The 16,245-nt window shown below is 37.9% G+C and overlaps 1 protein-coding gene across 1 annotated transcript in view; it reads left to right on the top strand.

Moving 5' to 3' along the window:
• The first annotated feature begins 1,594 nt into the window (after positions 1 to 1,594).
• Positions 1,595 to 16,245, top strand: part of opn7b (opsin 7, group member b) — a 66,923-nt gene continuing 52,272 nt past the window's right edge. Inside the window, exon 1 of the mRNA XM_051424940.1 lies at positions 1,595 to 1,996. Coding sequence (XP_051280900.1) covers positions 1,991 to 1,996 — 6 coding nt within the window. The 5' untranslated portion in view covers positions 1,595 to 1,990. The remainder of the gene's footprint in view (positions 1,997 to 16,245) is intronic.

The following is a 16,245-nucleotide window of genomic DNA, read 5'->3' on the forward strand; positions in this document are numbered from 1 at the left end:
GTTGTTTCCACACTCTTTTAGAAGAGAAGCCAGCAGATGGTGGAGACAAAGACTTTGTCTTGTCACACCTTGCCTTCAGGAGTTTTAAAATACACATGTGTCTGCATGTGTTATCCATTGTGCATTTGGTCTGTATCTGCTCCCATGCAGTGTGTGAAATGGTTATGTCAAATTTACCAATGTAATGTTGTAAACATCACTGGCGTCTTTTAAGTTGTCACACAGGACTACAAGACACAGCAGACATGGCCAGAGGGGGGGGTGTGGGTGGGCTGGTTCCCTTTTCCCCTTTACAAAAAAAAATTTTAAATCCTTTTAAAAGAATTTTCCCTTTTAAGATTATTTTCAGTGAAAATAAAACTGTTTCAAAGCAATAGGCATATAATTGAGGTTGCGTGACTCCTCTTTAGTGTGTTAAATCAGAGAAAATGTTTTTGGCCACATTGCCTTCACTTGATATGGAGTTTGGGGGGGAATGAACACAGTGTACTGGAAGAGTTGTGCACTTTTTTTTTTATGTACTGTTTCTCAGTTTTTGATGGTTTTTTTACCCCTGCTTTAAAAATAATTAAAAAAAAAAAAAAAAAAAAAAAAAAAAAAAAAAAAATGTGTCCATGTTGCTATTATAAATGACTAAATCAATACATTAAACAATAGAAATATCCAGAGTGGTATGGGGGGCAATCCGGGCACATTTATTGGATAGTTATTGGCTAAAATTAACTCAATCAAAATCCAACCCTTTCATGACTGTAACTACTATGTGTTGTCCATTTCAGTCTGCTAGTGTTGAATGGATGCAATAGTACTACCATTTTCATTATACAGCATATGAACAGGATTCTTTAAGGTCATGCATGCATTGATTCCCTGCCTGTCTAACCAAGAAATGAAGACTAATGCTAAGTCTTTTCTTTTTTTTTTAATGAATGAGGCTTCCAGTAGATCCTCCAGTGCGTTGTGAAATTGCATTCGAACGGACTACAGAGCAAGAGTACACACACTATGTGCCTTTGCTGGTGGCAAAAAACTGCTCGCTAGCAAAGATTAACCATGACATTTTGCTTTCATTTGCACTTCAAAGACAAAACCCATGCCCCAGTCTCAATTCCTTACCCCACATTGCTCTCCACATCCAGATATGCATTTTGTATCATATCATTATCCCTTTGTTTCTTTGTTTTTGTCTTGGTCTTTCCCTCTTCCGTGCCTCTATCCTGCTCATGTATAAAGTCCAACAATTAGAAATAATATTAGGGGGTCCTATGAGCATGTTTTCACAGCAAGGTGAAACACTGTCAAGGAGGAGTTTATGTCCAGGGGTTGAGGTACAAATGTGAGAATAAAAGGATTTAGTCTGTTAAACATTAAAAGATGAGTGTAGACTGGTTGAGATATTAAATCCTTCTGAAAGGAATTCTGTATGTAGGGAGCTTCAGTGAGAGCAGGCTGTGTGAAGACAAAAAAAAAATGACAGAGGTGTGTGTATTAGAGAGAGAGAGAGAGAGAGAGAGAGAGAGGTGTGTGTATAGAGAGAGAGAGAGAGAGAGAGAGAGAGAGAGAGAGAGAGAGGGGAGGGGGGAGATGCAGTGTGGAGAAAGCATGTGTGTGCAAGAAAGAGATTTAAGTAGAGAGTGAGAGCAGAGCAACAGAGAGGGGATTGGGGGAGAGAGTGGGAGCTGCAGGCTGACACACACAGAGAGAGAAGGAGAGAGCAGAGACCAGCAGCACGCCTGTCTCTATCTGTCGCCTCTTGGATCTCCCTGGGCACAGCTGTCGGGCTGCTTCCGACCACGAGTGGATCCTCTTGCTCAGACACTGTGTGAGGGAGTGCCTGAGTGTGTAGCACGCACCAGAGTATCCCAGTGGCTACACACAAGTCTGTATTCAACTGCTCTGGTTATGGTGCTGCCACACATAGGTTTGACTGACTTCGCTCTGGACTTGAATCAACACCCATGATCCCCAGACATCTCTGGCATACCCTCTCATGAAGGTAAGAGGAAAAAAACTGTTTTATTGACTGTGTTGTAGTGGGACTTATACTGTTTACTTATCTTTTGTTCTTAGAAGATACTCCAACCCCAGTGAGAGTTGTATTATGCATCTGTGGTTAATTTAGAAAAAAACTAACTTGAAAACTGAACATAAACCGCTGTAGATCATGTTGCGTTTGTCCCAGGCTCTAGTTTCACTGTTTCTGGTCTGACCTGCTTTGCGAGTACAAACGGTCCAAATAGAGTTGCATATATCAAGTGATGACCCCCCATGCTATCTGTTCCTGGCTCATGTGTCCATGTTATTATTGGACATAACATTATTAAACATTTAGCCTTTTTTTTATAGTGGTTTTATATGGTTCATCCATTAAACACACATGTTTATTGAGGGACACATACTTGGAATTTGTCACGTGGATTGTGTTAGCCATGACATAATAGTCGTCTCATGTTAACAAACACTAAATGAACTACATTTGACAGTATTCATTGTACAAATTTTAATTAATAGACAACAAAGTGGGTCCCTGTTGCAGTTGCTCGTCACTCCTTCACTAAGTAGAGGGGGGATGTTGCAGTGAATGTGCTTGTAATTGAGACTCTTAAACACAAATAGGGATAATCAAATGTGTCCCTCAGTGGCTTTCCTAAATATATACGTTTCCCTTTGAAATGTGAACCGTAACCATCTGATTCCCTCTCTTCTGTTGCCTTTCTGCCTCACGTCCAGACTTAAATGCTGACTGGATCTGCTTTTACATGTTACTTGTTATGAACTTACATTGCATACGTGATAACTTTGCATAAACATAAGCATGCTATTCATATTCAAAATGGAATTTAACTCAATTAACACACTTTTACATTTTTCAGTCATTCTAAGAATCATTATTTTATTTTACAAATGCACTCAAATTGATTAGCTGACTGAATTGATGGCTGCACTGAATAGAGTTTAATCTAGAGTCAATATCTAATTGACTCTTCTTAGTTTTCATGATGCTAACTTAAACTGTTACAGTTTAACACAAAAACATGGTTCTTATTGCAAAAATCAGTGATTCAAATTTGATTTTTGTTCTCTGATTTAATCACAGCAGGAATAAATCTTTATACAAGGTTCTTATTGCTCAAGCTTTTATAAAAACAAAATAAATTGAGCAATCAAACCACTTGTATAGTTTTAATTTTGATAGTTACAGTTTGATATCTGAGTTGCCTGTTATCTGCATTACACAAGACCATGTGATTATTTAAAGGGGATATGTATCCTCCTACTAGGTTGTGAACCAGGCATTCAAACATCCTGATATTCTACACTGGGCCAGCCAGCCATCATAATAATCAAGCAATCCACATCCAATATCCAACATGAGAGACCAACCTTTGTGAAGCACTACTGCCACATTATTTATTCTTGATTCACATGATGTCCAGGACTGCAAAAAAAAAAACCTGTAATAATATATCAGTGTGAGAAAAGACTGCACTGGGCAAAACAAAGCTGGGACAAGCAACTGGCATTTTTACTTACATAATAAACATAATCAAGTGGTACTTCATGGTGATTAACTTTATGTCCATAAACTAATTAATTACCTGACAAACTCAGTTTGTTAAACCAAGTCCAAGAAATCGCCTCACCAGTTTAGCTCTGCAAGGACCTTTGTTACATGCCATCCCCTTCATTTTCACAGGTTTATTGTGGTTTTCCTTTGCAAACAAGAAAAAAAACATCGCATTTATAGTACAGTATATTAGGTTACATATTTTTTTTACAACTTTGTCCTTTATTTAATCTATTTATTTAATTTATTTGTCTGTATTTAAAATATTAAACATAAATGTTACCATTTGATGCACTGTACCAGAGTTAGCCTAAGGCTAATTTTCAGCAGCCCCCTGTCACAACTAAAACATCCACACAATGACATGACAGCACTACACAAACTAGACAAACTAGACAAACAAGACAAAACACATAATACAAATTACACACACTAGTACATCACACACACTCACACCATGTCAGCACCTTGTTTGTTAGACATAAAAAACAAGGATATTTGTAGACCAAGCAAAATGAATAAATGAGTCAACGGTTACAGAGTCACGTTTTGCAGATATTTTGGTTTGACTTTAAAGCTGTAAGAGCTATACGTTTTTATGTTGTCTGGCTCCACTGAGTTGTGGTTTTCACAGAAAAAATTGATTGCTCAAAGGCAGAGCGACATAAGGGTACTGTACAATCTCTTACAAAGAAGATATTCTTGTAAATTTGAATGAGGGTCGATCCATTAAAAATGTTATACACAGACACAAATCTGTCTCGTTTATAAAATTGTATAACTACTCAATCTGCTAAAAGCTCCTCGACTGTAACCACTGTCTCTGTATTTTATTTGCTTTTCTTGGTATAGAAATATCCTTTTTATGTCTGACATTTACATGGTGGTGACATGGTGTTTGTGTGTGTAATGTACTATTGTGTGTAATGTGTATCATTGTTTGTGTTTTGTCTTGTTGGTCTAGTTTGTTAAATGCTGTTCCCTAATTGTGTTGATGGTTTAATCGTGACCTGCCAGGGGAGTGTAGATGAAAATTAACTCTGTACAATGCATCAAAAGTAACATTTATGTTCAATATCGTACTTTATTAGATTGTTTGCAAACATTTGGCCATTCCAGCCTCTAAAATAAGATAAAACAAGCAATTTGAAGTTGACCTGAAACCATTAGTTAATTAATCAATCATTATATAAAGGAACCATTATGAATTGTGACATTTTCTCATTTAATAGATTAAATGATTAATTAATTGTGAAAATAATTCTTATCATACAATATTGCACATTCATGTGTGCTGTATGTTTGGTGTATGATGGCTACTTTATGTACAGTATCATTTGACAGTCTACCCACACTGAAACTAAATTAATTTTCATTCATTATACACTCCTACACGCTAGGTCAATGACCTCTTACATGCCTGTCTGCGTACATAGATGAGAATAAGGGGGCGTTTTATAAGTGTGTGTGTGAATGAATGATGCACACTGATGTAGAAACTGCTGCTTACACTAACACCTTCACATTGTTACTGGTTATATCATCTCTGCATTGAAAGTCACACACACGCACTTGTTACCTCCATACACAACTTCTTTTTTAACACCATGCGGAGTGTTTCATCCGTCTGTTGACTTATGAAGCCAACCACACCCCAGAAAGTGGATCTGCTTTGGTTTACCTTGATTCACTTTAAGTGACACAGTGTCCACCATCTGAGCTCTTTGTCTTCCTAATTTAAAGTTGAGAAGAAATCAAAAAATCTGATGTTTTTTTTTATTTTATTGAGAAATCCCTCATTAGTACTTTTGCTTTTATCAGCTACTGTGTATTACTAAAGACTGACATACAACCCAGAAACTTTATCATCATGTCCGTGGTGTCAAATAACAAAACAATCCAAGTGAAACTGTGAAAATTCTTTCATTGTTGCCCGGGGGTCATATTTTTGTAATGGGAGGACAAACTGTTCAGTTTGGATATGAACACAATTGCAGAACGATATTCGAAACCCTGACCATTCAATAATAGTGTATATGATTTCCACATGGACCATGTTCACTTTAGTTCTGGACTGCAGATCAGACTGATGGTTTGGCAGAAACTCAGTGTCCCTGTCTGGTCATTGTTAATTGTGAAGGCTTTTTGCCTGAGGTGTTTACTTGTTTTATCTATATGTCCACTTACAATGTGCATACAGGTACAGTAACTTTAGCTGCAAGGTTTCAGATCATGTTGCACAAGTTAAAGAGCTGTAAGGAGTTCAGAATTACATATTGTAAAACTGATTATCTGAAGAAAGAAACTGTTGTTTCCAAGTGAGGGAGAACATTGAATTAATCAAAGCACAAGTAAGAGTGCTTGTTTCGAGGACTGGAACTTGTTTTCTCTCTTCTGCCAAGTTGGATCCAAATATTGCCTCCTTACAAAAATACTGTGCTATAAAAGTCATAGCATCATAATACGCAAAATGGAAAGTAATAGCTGGTCTAGAATTGTAGAAACCTTTGGTTTCCTTCAACAAGATAATGATCTACCAGTTAACTAATGTCTGAGGCAGAGTTGGATGTATTATATTGTTTGGCTTTTAAAAGCATAATTTTGCTTTCCTTTTGTGGTTTGTGCTGTGGATGATGACTAGCTCGTTAAGCAACATGACTCTATGTGGTTACTATTATTACTTCTCTCTGACAATAGACAATTACATTTTAAAGGTAACATTAAACCACTTTATACCAACAGAGACTGCCAATCAGGAAACATTTTATAGTCTTAATCTTTACTGATTTATTGCTGCCTATTATATTAAATATAATAGGCAGCAAATATTTGTAAAGTTTAGTGACCCAAATGAGAGCCAAGTGAACAACTGAACACAACTAACAAAACACACAAAGACACTAACTACACACTCAGACCAAAACAGTATTCAATCCAAGCCCCGATCTGATTAGTTGAAGTTAGCCTGTGATGGACGGTTAGAGACAGATAGTTCCTCCAATACCTGCCAAGTCTTTTTTGAAAGTTCCTGCCACGTTCCAAACAGTTTTCAACGATGACTTCCTAGATGGTTCTGTGTAACAAACCACCTGGCACAGTCAGATTAAACATCACCTGAATGCAGCAAATTAAAAGGAGTGGTAAATTTGATTTTATTGTTGATGAAAAATGTAGCGATGGTTGATAAGTTTACATCAGGTTGGCAGTGAGAAAAACATTTTTATATGCTCATGCAGAATGTGATAGAATAGAGGATGAAGAGAGTGCTAAACTTTACACTGGTCAAAGGACAAACTCCAATGTACTTCGAGAGTTACGTTGCTTGGGAGTCATCACCCGAATGGCAAACTGACCAAACAACACACAAAAAATGGAAAACTAGTATCTGCTACAACTCTTTTGTTAAATAATATTTAACACGAATACTGAAATATTGCATTGTTTTGGAACTCAGAAAAAGATTTACAAAAGGACCATAAACATCATCAAATTTTTATAGCTAAAGATGACTTAAAAAGGACTTAACATAGTCAAATCAAGAAAAAAAGATCCTATACTGATGAAATAACTTACAGAGTATAATACAGATTGTTATAGACACTTTTTTGCTACTTTACTACGTACACCTAGCTGAAACTTATGCTGTCTAATGCAACAATCCTGAAATAAATGAATGAATGACTCAGCAATAGTTGGCTGCATATAATAAGTGTGATGACAGTGAATATAGGACTGTGGTGGGCAACTTTGTCACTTGGACTGAGCTGAATCATCTGCAGCTCAATGTGACAAAGACTAAGGAGCTCATAGTGGATCTGAGGAGGGCAAAAACACCAGTGACCCCTGTTTCCATCCAGGGGGTCCCTGTGGACACTGTGGAGGAGTATAAGTACCTGGGGGTGTACTTCAATAACAAGATGGACTGGACTAGAAACACTGAGTCTGTCTACAAAAAGGGCCAAAGCCGACTCTTTTTCCTAAGGAGGCTGAGGTCCTTTAACATCTGCCGGACAATGCTGAGGATGTTCTATGAGTCTGTTGTGGCCAGTATGATCTTCTTCGCTGTCACATGCTGGGGCAGTGGGCTGAGGGTCGCAGACAACAACAGACTAAGCAAACTGATCAGGAGGGCCGGTGATGACGTAGGGGAGGAGCTGGACACCCTGACGACCGTGACAGACAGGAGGATGCTGTCCAGGCTTCAGTCCATCTTGAACAATGTCTCTCACCCTCTCTACGACACACTGGCCCAGCAGAGGAGCACCTTCAGCAGAAGACTCCTCTCACCCAGATGCACTACAGAGCGCCACAGGAAATCATTCCTGCCTGTGGTCATCAATCTCTACAACGCCTCCCTCAGAGAGTCAGACACCCCCCCTCTGTAATTCTGACTCAAAACATAGACAATCATTCTTTTGCACTTTTTGCACATTAAAACTGTACATTGATCTTGTATATATATATATATATAGTTATATATAGTTATATATATATATATATATATATATATAGTTATATATAGTTATATATATATATATATATATAGTTATATATAGTTATATATATATATATATATATATATATAGTTATATATAGTTATATATATATATATATATATATATATATATATATATATATAGTTATATATAGTTATATATATATATATATTTTTTTTTTTTTTTTTTTTTTTTGTGCTGAATGTTGTATATATAGTAGTTGTTTGTATAATATGTCGTTTGTATATCTGGAGTGTTGTAACGAAAATAATTTCCCCCTGGGATTATTAAAGTATTTCTGATTCTGATCCTGATTCTGATTCTGATGAAGGTTAGAATATTCAGTTTTTAGTTTTAGAGAGTTTTGATTCTACTTTATGATACTGACAAGCATTTCTATTATTTTGTCCCCCCTATTTATATTCCTGAAGGTAGGATCTTTACAGTACTGTTGTATAAGACTGAATTAGTTTTAGCTAGGTGTGCACCTAATAAAGTGGAAACTAACTGTAGATAATAGATTTTCTGCACTTCACATAATGTTCGGACTGTGAACTATTAGGAAATCTCAATACTGCTGTCACTAAAGTAGGTTCATTAAAAGTCTTTGTTGTCCTTGAAGTGTTATCGCTTGAGGTGTTCTCCCTTGTAGGGAGATTTAAGCCTTTCTCTATAAAATCAGGACTTGGCTGCTGTGTGACCATTTTAAAGTTATCTAAGCATAACCCTTGTATGAGTACCAGTGGTGGGTAGAGTGCTGAAAATGTGTACTCAAGTAAAAAGTACAATTACTCCTATAAAAAAATATCTGGTTAAATTACTAAATTACTAGTAATTGAGAAATATTTTTTTAGGTTTGTTTATTACTGCAATTATGAAAGTAAGTTGGCATTAGCTTAACCGGTAGCAGGGTCTGACAATGACATAATGGCTCTGGGCTAGTAAAAGTTTATGCTGTCCGGGGCCAGTGCCTAGTCCACTGATGAAAAGATGGTCGCTTTTCGCTAACAGAGTGGACGTACCAACTACTACACATTAATCCTTTTTAAATCTCACGTTTTAATGCCTTTATTTGCCACACATCTGTAATGTGAAAACATCAGATTTCCACACAGTCAGAGCTCACGGTTCAGTATTTAAATCCCAGAGCATTTCCCCTGCCAGGCAGCTGACAGCGCTGTCAGCGGGATAGTCAGTCCACAGTGGACAGCATTAGGAGTTTGGACTACCGTCTGGTTCAAAAGTGGCTTAGCCGACAGCGATAGTCTGCACCAGAGCAGAGAACGTTGGAGCAGCCACTGCCCTGCTGTCTGACATCTGTCTGGTTAACTATCACTTTTCTCTGCGTCCATCACAGATTGTTTTGTGGTTTGTGGTCATTTTGAGATCTGGTGTAGAGTTTACAGCCTCCCATGCTGTTGTTCCTGCATTTCTCTGTGAACACTGACACAGCAAAAACACACAAAAGTGCAGAGATTTGACTGGCAAAATGAGTCTGGACTGATGACTCAAATCATCAACTTTTCAGGGGCAGCATTAAATAATGATAACAATAATGGCATCCCTACAATGTACTGTACTGTACTCTTTGTATGTAAAATATGTTTTACTTTTTTGACTCTTGGGCCAATAAAATTGATCTACTGGCCAGATGGGGCAACTGGGAAACAGTTTTATGTTGGCACATTGACACAGGCAATGAGAGAAAAGGGGGTTTATTGTGCAGATGTCAGGGGTCAAGAGAACATGGCATTTCTCAATGGGAAATGATTTAGCACTGTGACTGGAACCACTGGATGCAGCAGCTAATCCCGTTAATGTATACGATCTTCTGCTCCCACACATGTTTGGTCCTCTAAAGATTTAGTATTATTGTGTCACTTTATACTGTTTTATCTGATTTGTGAATTCATAAGTTAGTATTGATGAATATGTGAAGTTTGGAGATGCATTTAGAATCAAGCCGGGTAGATAACAGATCATATAAATGTATGATGTCTCTACTAAATAAAGTTACAGATTGCTTCAGGAGTTATGAGGATCAGAGAAATTGCAAATTATTACTTGCTCATGAAGAGGTTTAGTTGGATTTTGATTTAGCACTAGAACTACCAGAATTCCATAACTACTAGAACGACCATAGCGGTCATTCTGACCGTTCATACTTTGACGCTCATATGGCCGTACTGAACGTCATTTTCGTCATATCATATCTACATTTTAACCTTCTCTTTAAGTTTTCCAATGAAGTTTTTAATTCCTGTTGTCATGTTATGACGTCATCGCCCTTAAAGAGCATAAAATAAAGATTGCCCCGACAGGGGCTGCCTCTCTGTGTGAGGAAAGTTCTGCGTCAAAAATATTTTTTTTACCGCACTCACCACGTGAATAGACATGCAAAAAAGTTAGGAAACGTCAAAGCTTCTTACCGTTTAGTACAGCCCTGTTTGTAATAAGTTCAATAATCAATACAAAATCTAAAAATAAATTGATCTACAATGTTACGATAGGTTATAATAAATATCAGGACACAAAATTTAAATTTAAATGAATGTGAAAATGTATTTTCCAGCCAAATTGATAAATATTTTCTTATTTTCTTTGTACAATAAAAACAAATCTTATGATACAATAACTTCTAACATATATACAATAACAAAAACATTACCTATATACATTTGAATACATTGTAAAACTTTCAGGGACACGTATGCAACACAATCTAGTACACACAAAAACAGGCTCAGAAAACATGAACATTAGCTAAACAAGAAAACGAACTGCTTTAGAACGATTAGTAATAATGAACAAAATCAGATAAACACGTTTTCCTCCAAGTGGGCTCATTTGAACGGCGCAAACACCCAGCATCATTCACTGACGCTTACGCACAGTCCACACAGGTAAACACCGCCTTTCGTGTGCAGCTTCCACACACTACTTTGTGACATTTGGCACATGTCTCCTTGGTTTTATTTTTTTTGCAGTTCCTCCTTACTTGGCACTGCCTTCTTCTCTCCATCTGCTGCTGCTCCTGCCCGGGTCCTGGCTCTCGCACCACCAGTTGTGTGGCTTTTGAGCTGATGTGGTCGGAGCGAAGTTCACTCGCCAGTCGCGTGATGAAGTCCCTCCGCGAAACTTTCTCATTTGTGCACTTCTTGTACAATATGTGCGCGTTGATTGCAGCCAGGTCGAGGATGTTATAAAACACGGCTACTGGCCATCTACGGGAGGGTGCTTTCACAGAGTATTTTCTGGCCATTTGATCCAGGACGTCTACTCCTACCTTGGTCTTGTTATAGTACGTGACCGTCTCTGGCTTGCTTTTGTGGCCACTTGTGATGCCAACAGCTGTGTGGACAGTGCTGAGGATGCAGACATTCTTTTTTCTTTTGCACTGATACACGGTCAGTGTTGCATCTCCACTTTTCAGCACCTCCGTGCTGAACAGCGGCCTTTGCGCCTTTACGCACGGGGGGAGCTCTCGTCGGCTCTTGTTTACCGTGCCAACCAAGCTGGTTTTCTTGGCCTGAAGTGCCTTGGCCAGCTCAAATGAAGTAAAGAAATTGTCGGTGGTTACGTTTCTTCCCTTCCCCAGGTATGGCTCGACCATTTTTAGCACCACACTGTCTCCAAGTCGTTGACCTGGCCTCCTCGTCTCGTCTTTGCCCAGATAAGGCGCGCCGTTTACCATGTATTTGGTGTCAACATCCGCAGCAAGCCAGAATTTTATTCCGAATTTGTCCGGTTTGTTTGCAATATACTGCATGAAGCTGCACCTTGACTTTGTCGGGAATAGCTGCTCATCCACAGTGATGTCTGCACCGGGCTTGTAGCAGACGATGCAGTTTTGGACAAATCTGTCCCAAACATCACTCATCAAAGCAAACTTGTTGTCTTGCAGGCGTGTGCGTCGAGTTTCCCTTCTGTCGAAACGCAGGAATCTCATTATTTCCTGAAACCTGTTTCGGGACATGGTCTCTTTGAAAAAGCGCAGCCCCACTCGGCTGACCAAAAGCTCGCTAAGTCCATGCCTTTTCCACCTTGCGCACCACGAATGTAATTAGACCAATGAAGGCTTTTAGCTCTTCAACTGACATGTCCCATATTTTGTCCTCCTTTACTCGGTGGGCCTCAGCCACGGTGCAGTCCCTGATGTGTTTCAGCATGCCCTCATCCACTAAACACAAAAGGCTGTAAGAGCATCTTCAATATTGCGCTTGGCGTGCGCTGTGGGGCCTGCCGCTTCTGTTATTACGTTTTGACATTGTCGCCTTCCTCTGTCTTCACCCGACTCTTATAGGCCCACACTGTGCCGTCTTTCGCCTTCACGCCTCTCGGCTGAAAGTGGGTTTATTGGGCCAGCTTCCTCATCTCGTGGCGGACTGGATTGTCTTGGCACAGCAGACACATCTGATGGATCAGGATTTTGTACTATTGCCAAAAAAAAGAACAGACTAATTACTTTTTAGTTCATGAAATCACAATCTTGTTAGGACTAATATTAGCCCATATGATTTCTACTAGCGTGACAGTATAGTATATTAGGCCTACTAATAATAGCAATAGAATAATAATAATAATGAAAAGGTGTGTGCCTGACGTAAAAATGTGAATGAATGGATCGGTCGCCAGGAAAGGTGCGTCTGTAACAGCGGTGGGTGTGTGAGGGGAAAAATAATATGACAACCGTTTTCGATAGCAGATCTGATCGGTATAGCCTACCTTAGATAGTTAGAGACGGATAACTTTACTTTGAAGTACAATTATTATTGATAATAGCCTGGCTAGTCTGCCTCGCAAAGTATCAAGAGAAACATACCTGGAATATTATCCGATGGAACAAGGTCAGTTCCAGGATCGGAGATGTCCAGTCGGCTCTTTTTTCGACGGGGAATGAATTCATTATCTGAATCACTCTCAGAGCTGGATGAACTGTCCAGGGACCAAGAGACATCGCTGTCCCTATCCGTACCTGCTCCTCCATCAGAGTCCTCATCGTCGAGCCTCCGAAGCATGGCTAAAGCCTCTGTGGCTGTCATTGTTCTTCTTGATGACATTTTGTTAGCTCAAATGTATAACTTATAGGGTTGGAATAGCATAAACAAAGAAGGACAAATCGTTGCTATGCAACGGGGACGCTCATTACCAATGGCGGGAAATGTAGCGGACTTAAATATGATATCTATAATGCGTGCGGTCAAAATGACCGCCATGGTCATTCTAGGTAGAAATAGTCAGAACTGTTTTGTGTTTTGTGATTTTAATAAAATAACAGTGTCAGAATAAAATATACCCATATTTAGGAAAAGTCAGAGTCCTACAGCCACATTGATTTTATTTTAACAAAGTTATTACACTGTAAAATTTAAAAACGGTCAAAATGACTGCCTTGGTAGTTCTAGTGTTAAGATCTTGTAAAGAGCACAATAATTCTTTACAGCAAATGGGAGACAATAAGTGCTCTCACATTTAAACAGAGCAGACGTTATGATTTTCTCTTTATTAGACACCTTTTCTTCTGAGTGATAGTGTTCCAGGGTAGGTTGGTACCCTAGATCTTATTCCTGTTATATATCATATCAATCAGGAGTCACAAGACTGGCCTCGGAGGTGACATCCTACTTGAAGAGCACAACACATTCTTTACAGCTGAAAAAAAATGTGTACTCCTGCTCTTGGTTGTTTCTTCGCATACATAACATAACTATAAACCTAGCTTGTCAAAAGATTTATACATTAAAAACTCACAAGAAAGAGCTTTTGAGCAGCAATCTCCATATGAAGAAGAAAAACAGTCCTTCTCATTCCTGATCCTCTGGTATGCCTCGCACATACCGCTATCTATACTCCTTTGTGTTTCACCTTATTGTGAGAGGGTAGTTTAAGGACATAAAAAAGGAACACACAAAGCCTCCACAGAAGATTAGTTTTCTTGCTCAACCATCAATTTACTGTCTTTTGAAGAAGGGTCAAATGTTTTTTTCCTGTATCTTTTGTAATTTAGCATCTTATTCTGTGACCTCAGGGCTTGTATGTTTGTGTTTTGTGTCCTCTTCTGTCCACTTTTTTCTATTTGCCATTCTGCAGTTACATAGCACAAAGGAACCTTTAATAGACCTTGGTGTTTTCCTTTAAAAAAAAACCTTGTACTTGTGTAATGAAACTCCATGAATTGATGTTTGGAGTTTATGTTAAATGAGTTTATAAATCATCAGGCTTGGAGAGTAACGGATGTATCGAGTTATGTAATCAGGATACAAAAGGGTAACTGTTGGAGAAAAAAAAGATTATAGTTACCTTTGTAAAAAACGGGATTATTTAGCAGGATTACAATTTTTAAATACATCAGTTTTCTTTAAAAAATACACTGAAAAGACACATTTTTCATGCTAAAAATCTTTTTGATTTTGATTTTTTAAAATGTCACATTGTTCTGTTGTAGTATAGAATGCATCAATACTTCTTATTGACATTTCTTTTCTGTTGTTTATACTTATATATTATATATATATGTGGCGTTGAGGTAATCTAAAAGTAACTTGTGCTACTTGGATTAGGTTACTGACTACATTTTTAAACAGGTAATTAGTAACTGTATTGGATTAATTCATTAATTAGATTGGATTAGTAACCACCCCAACCTTGCGATTACTGCAATTTATTCATCTTTCACCTCTTCTCAAATTAGCGTCTCTTTGCACTGACTTTTAGCACTACTTTTATTGGTATTTTCAAATTATCAATTTGATGTTTTGTATATGTATTGTTGTCATTTTTAGGTATAAGCTAAGTCTAAGATATAAGCGTTGTGTGTATTTTGTCAAACATTGAATCAGGGTAGCCCATTTCTTAAATTAATTCTTCTGGAGACAGCCTCTATGTATGATAAATAGGTGACAAATACTGTCTGCCATCTGGTTTGGGGCATTCCCAAAAGTGATTCCTTTACCCAGTTGCACTGCAGCAAAACCAGAGCTTGTGGATAAATGATGCTGAATCTATAAAAGCAACTATGAATGTAATGTAAGACCATAACAAAATGGTGCATACTGTGTACTGAATTTCATAGCCAGTTAAAGGATTCTCAAGTGTTATTGCATTATTTTGTTGTAGTCAGTGAGTGTAGCAAACTGGGGAGGCAGGTTGGAAATGTCAATAGCTTTTGCTTTGTCTGATTTATGTTTTAGTTCATACATATTAATGAAAAAAATTATAAGTTAAAAAATGTTCCCAAAGCTGGCCAAAAACATCTGATTCCTAAAAGAGGCACAGTCCAAACACAACATTATTTCCTTAAACTGATATGGACTTTTTATGAAAATGATGCATTTTACAACATTTTTATTTTTATTCCACAATAAGAAATCCATTTATATAAAGGACATTTAAATAAACTATATCTTTGATAATCTGTTAGTGTAAATGTAAACTGCAGTGATTTTGCTCACTCACTCTCTGTGTTGTGGCCGGTGTTGGGTTAATTTCCAGCCAGCTGACTGAGAGCTGAGATCACACTGTCAACAGCTGTGACCCTAGCCATCACCAACACTACAGAGGATACAAAAGAATTTTACATATCCTTGTTTCTCAGCTACAACTTTGGGATTTAGCTCATGTGGAAACTACTTATAGCATACGTGCTCAGTGTTTCCATTAATTCCAGCATAGCAACTCGTAGCATTAATTTGCATGTTTCTTATATTTCCTACATGTTAGATGAGGATTGTGAGGATGCCGGGCATAGGTTTCACTAAGTACAAAGGATACCAACTTCTTCCGATTATGGCAATTATAAATTACCATAATCACCCTAGGCTACTACAATTAGAGTTTTTGACTCTCAGTCTGAAGTTCATGACTGGGCCAACATTTATTTTAATTCCTCAGGCGTCACTGGGTTTCATATTCATGTTTCATTTAATTTGTACATTTCTCTCTAAATCAGAGCACATGAAAAATGCATTGTGTTAAAAATATCACATTTAACCCCCAGCTTTCCCTGCATTGACATTTAGCTGCTTGTCATTGTCATAATTATGGATTAGGCATTAAATGGATGCAAAGTGAGTGTTGAAGACTGAATTGCGGAGCAATATTGAGAGTAATATACACTGTCAGCATGAGCAGCATTTATGTGTTCTGATAAATATTTCAGTGTGAATTCAGTGTTATAATTAG

This window comes from Dicentrarchus labrax, unplaced genomic scaffold (genome assembly GCF_905237075.1).
Source record: "Dicentrarchus labrax unplaced genomic scaffold, dlabrax2021, whole genome shotgun sequence".
Classification (NCBI taxonomy): domain Eukaryota; kingdom Metazoa; phylum Chordata; class Actinopteri; family Moronidae; genus Dicentrarchus; species Dicentrarchus labrax.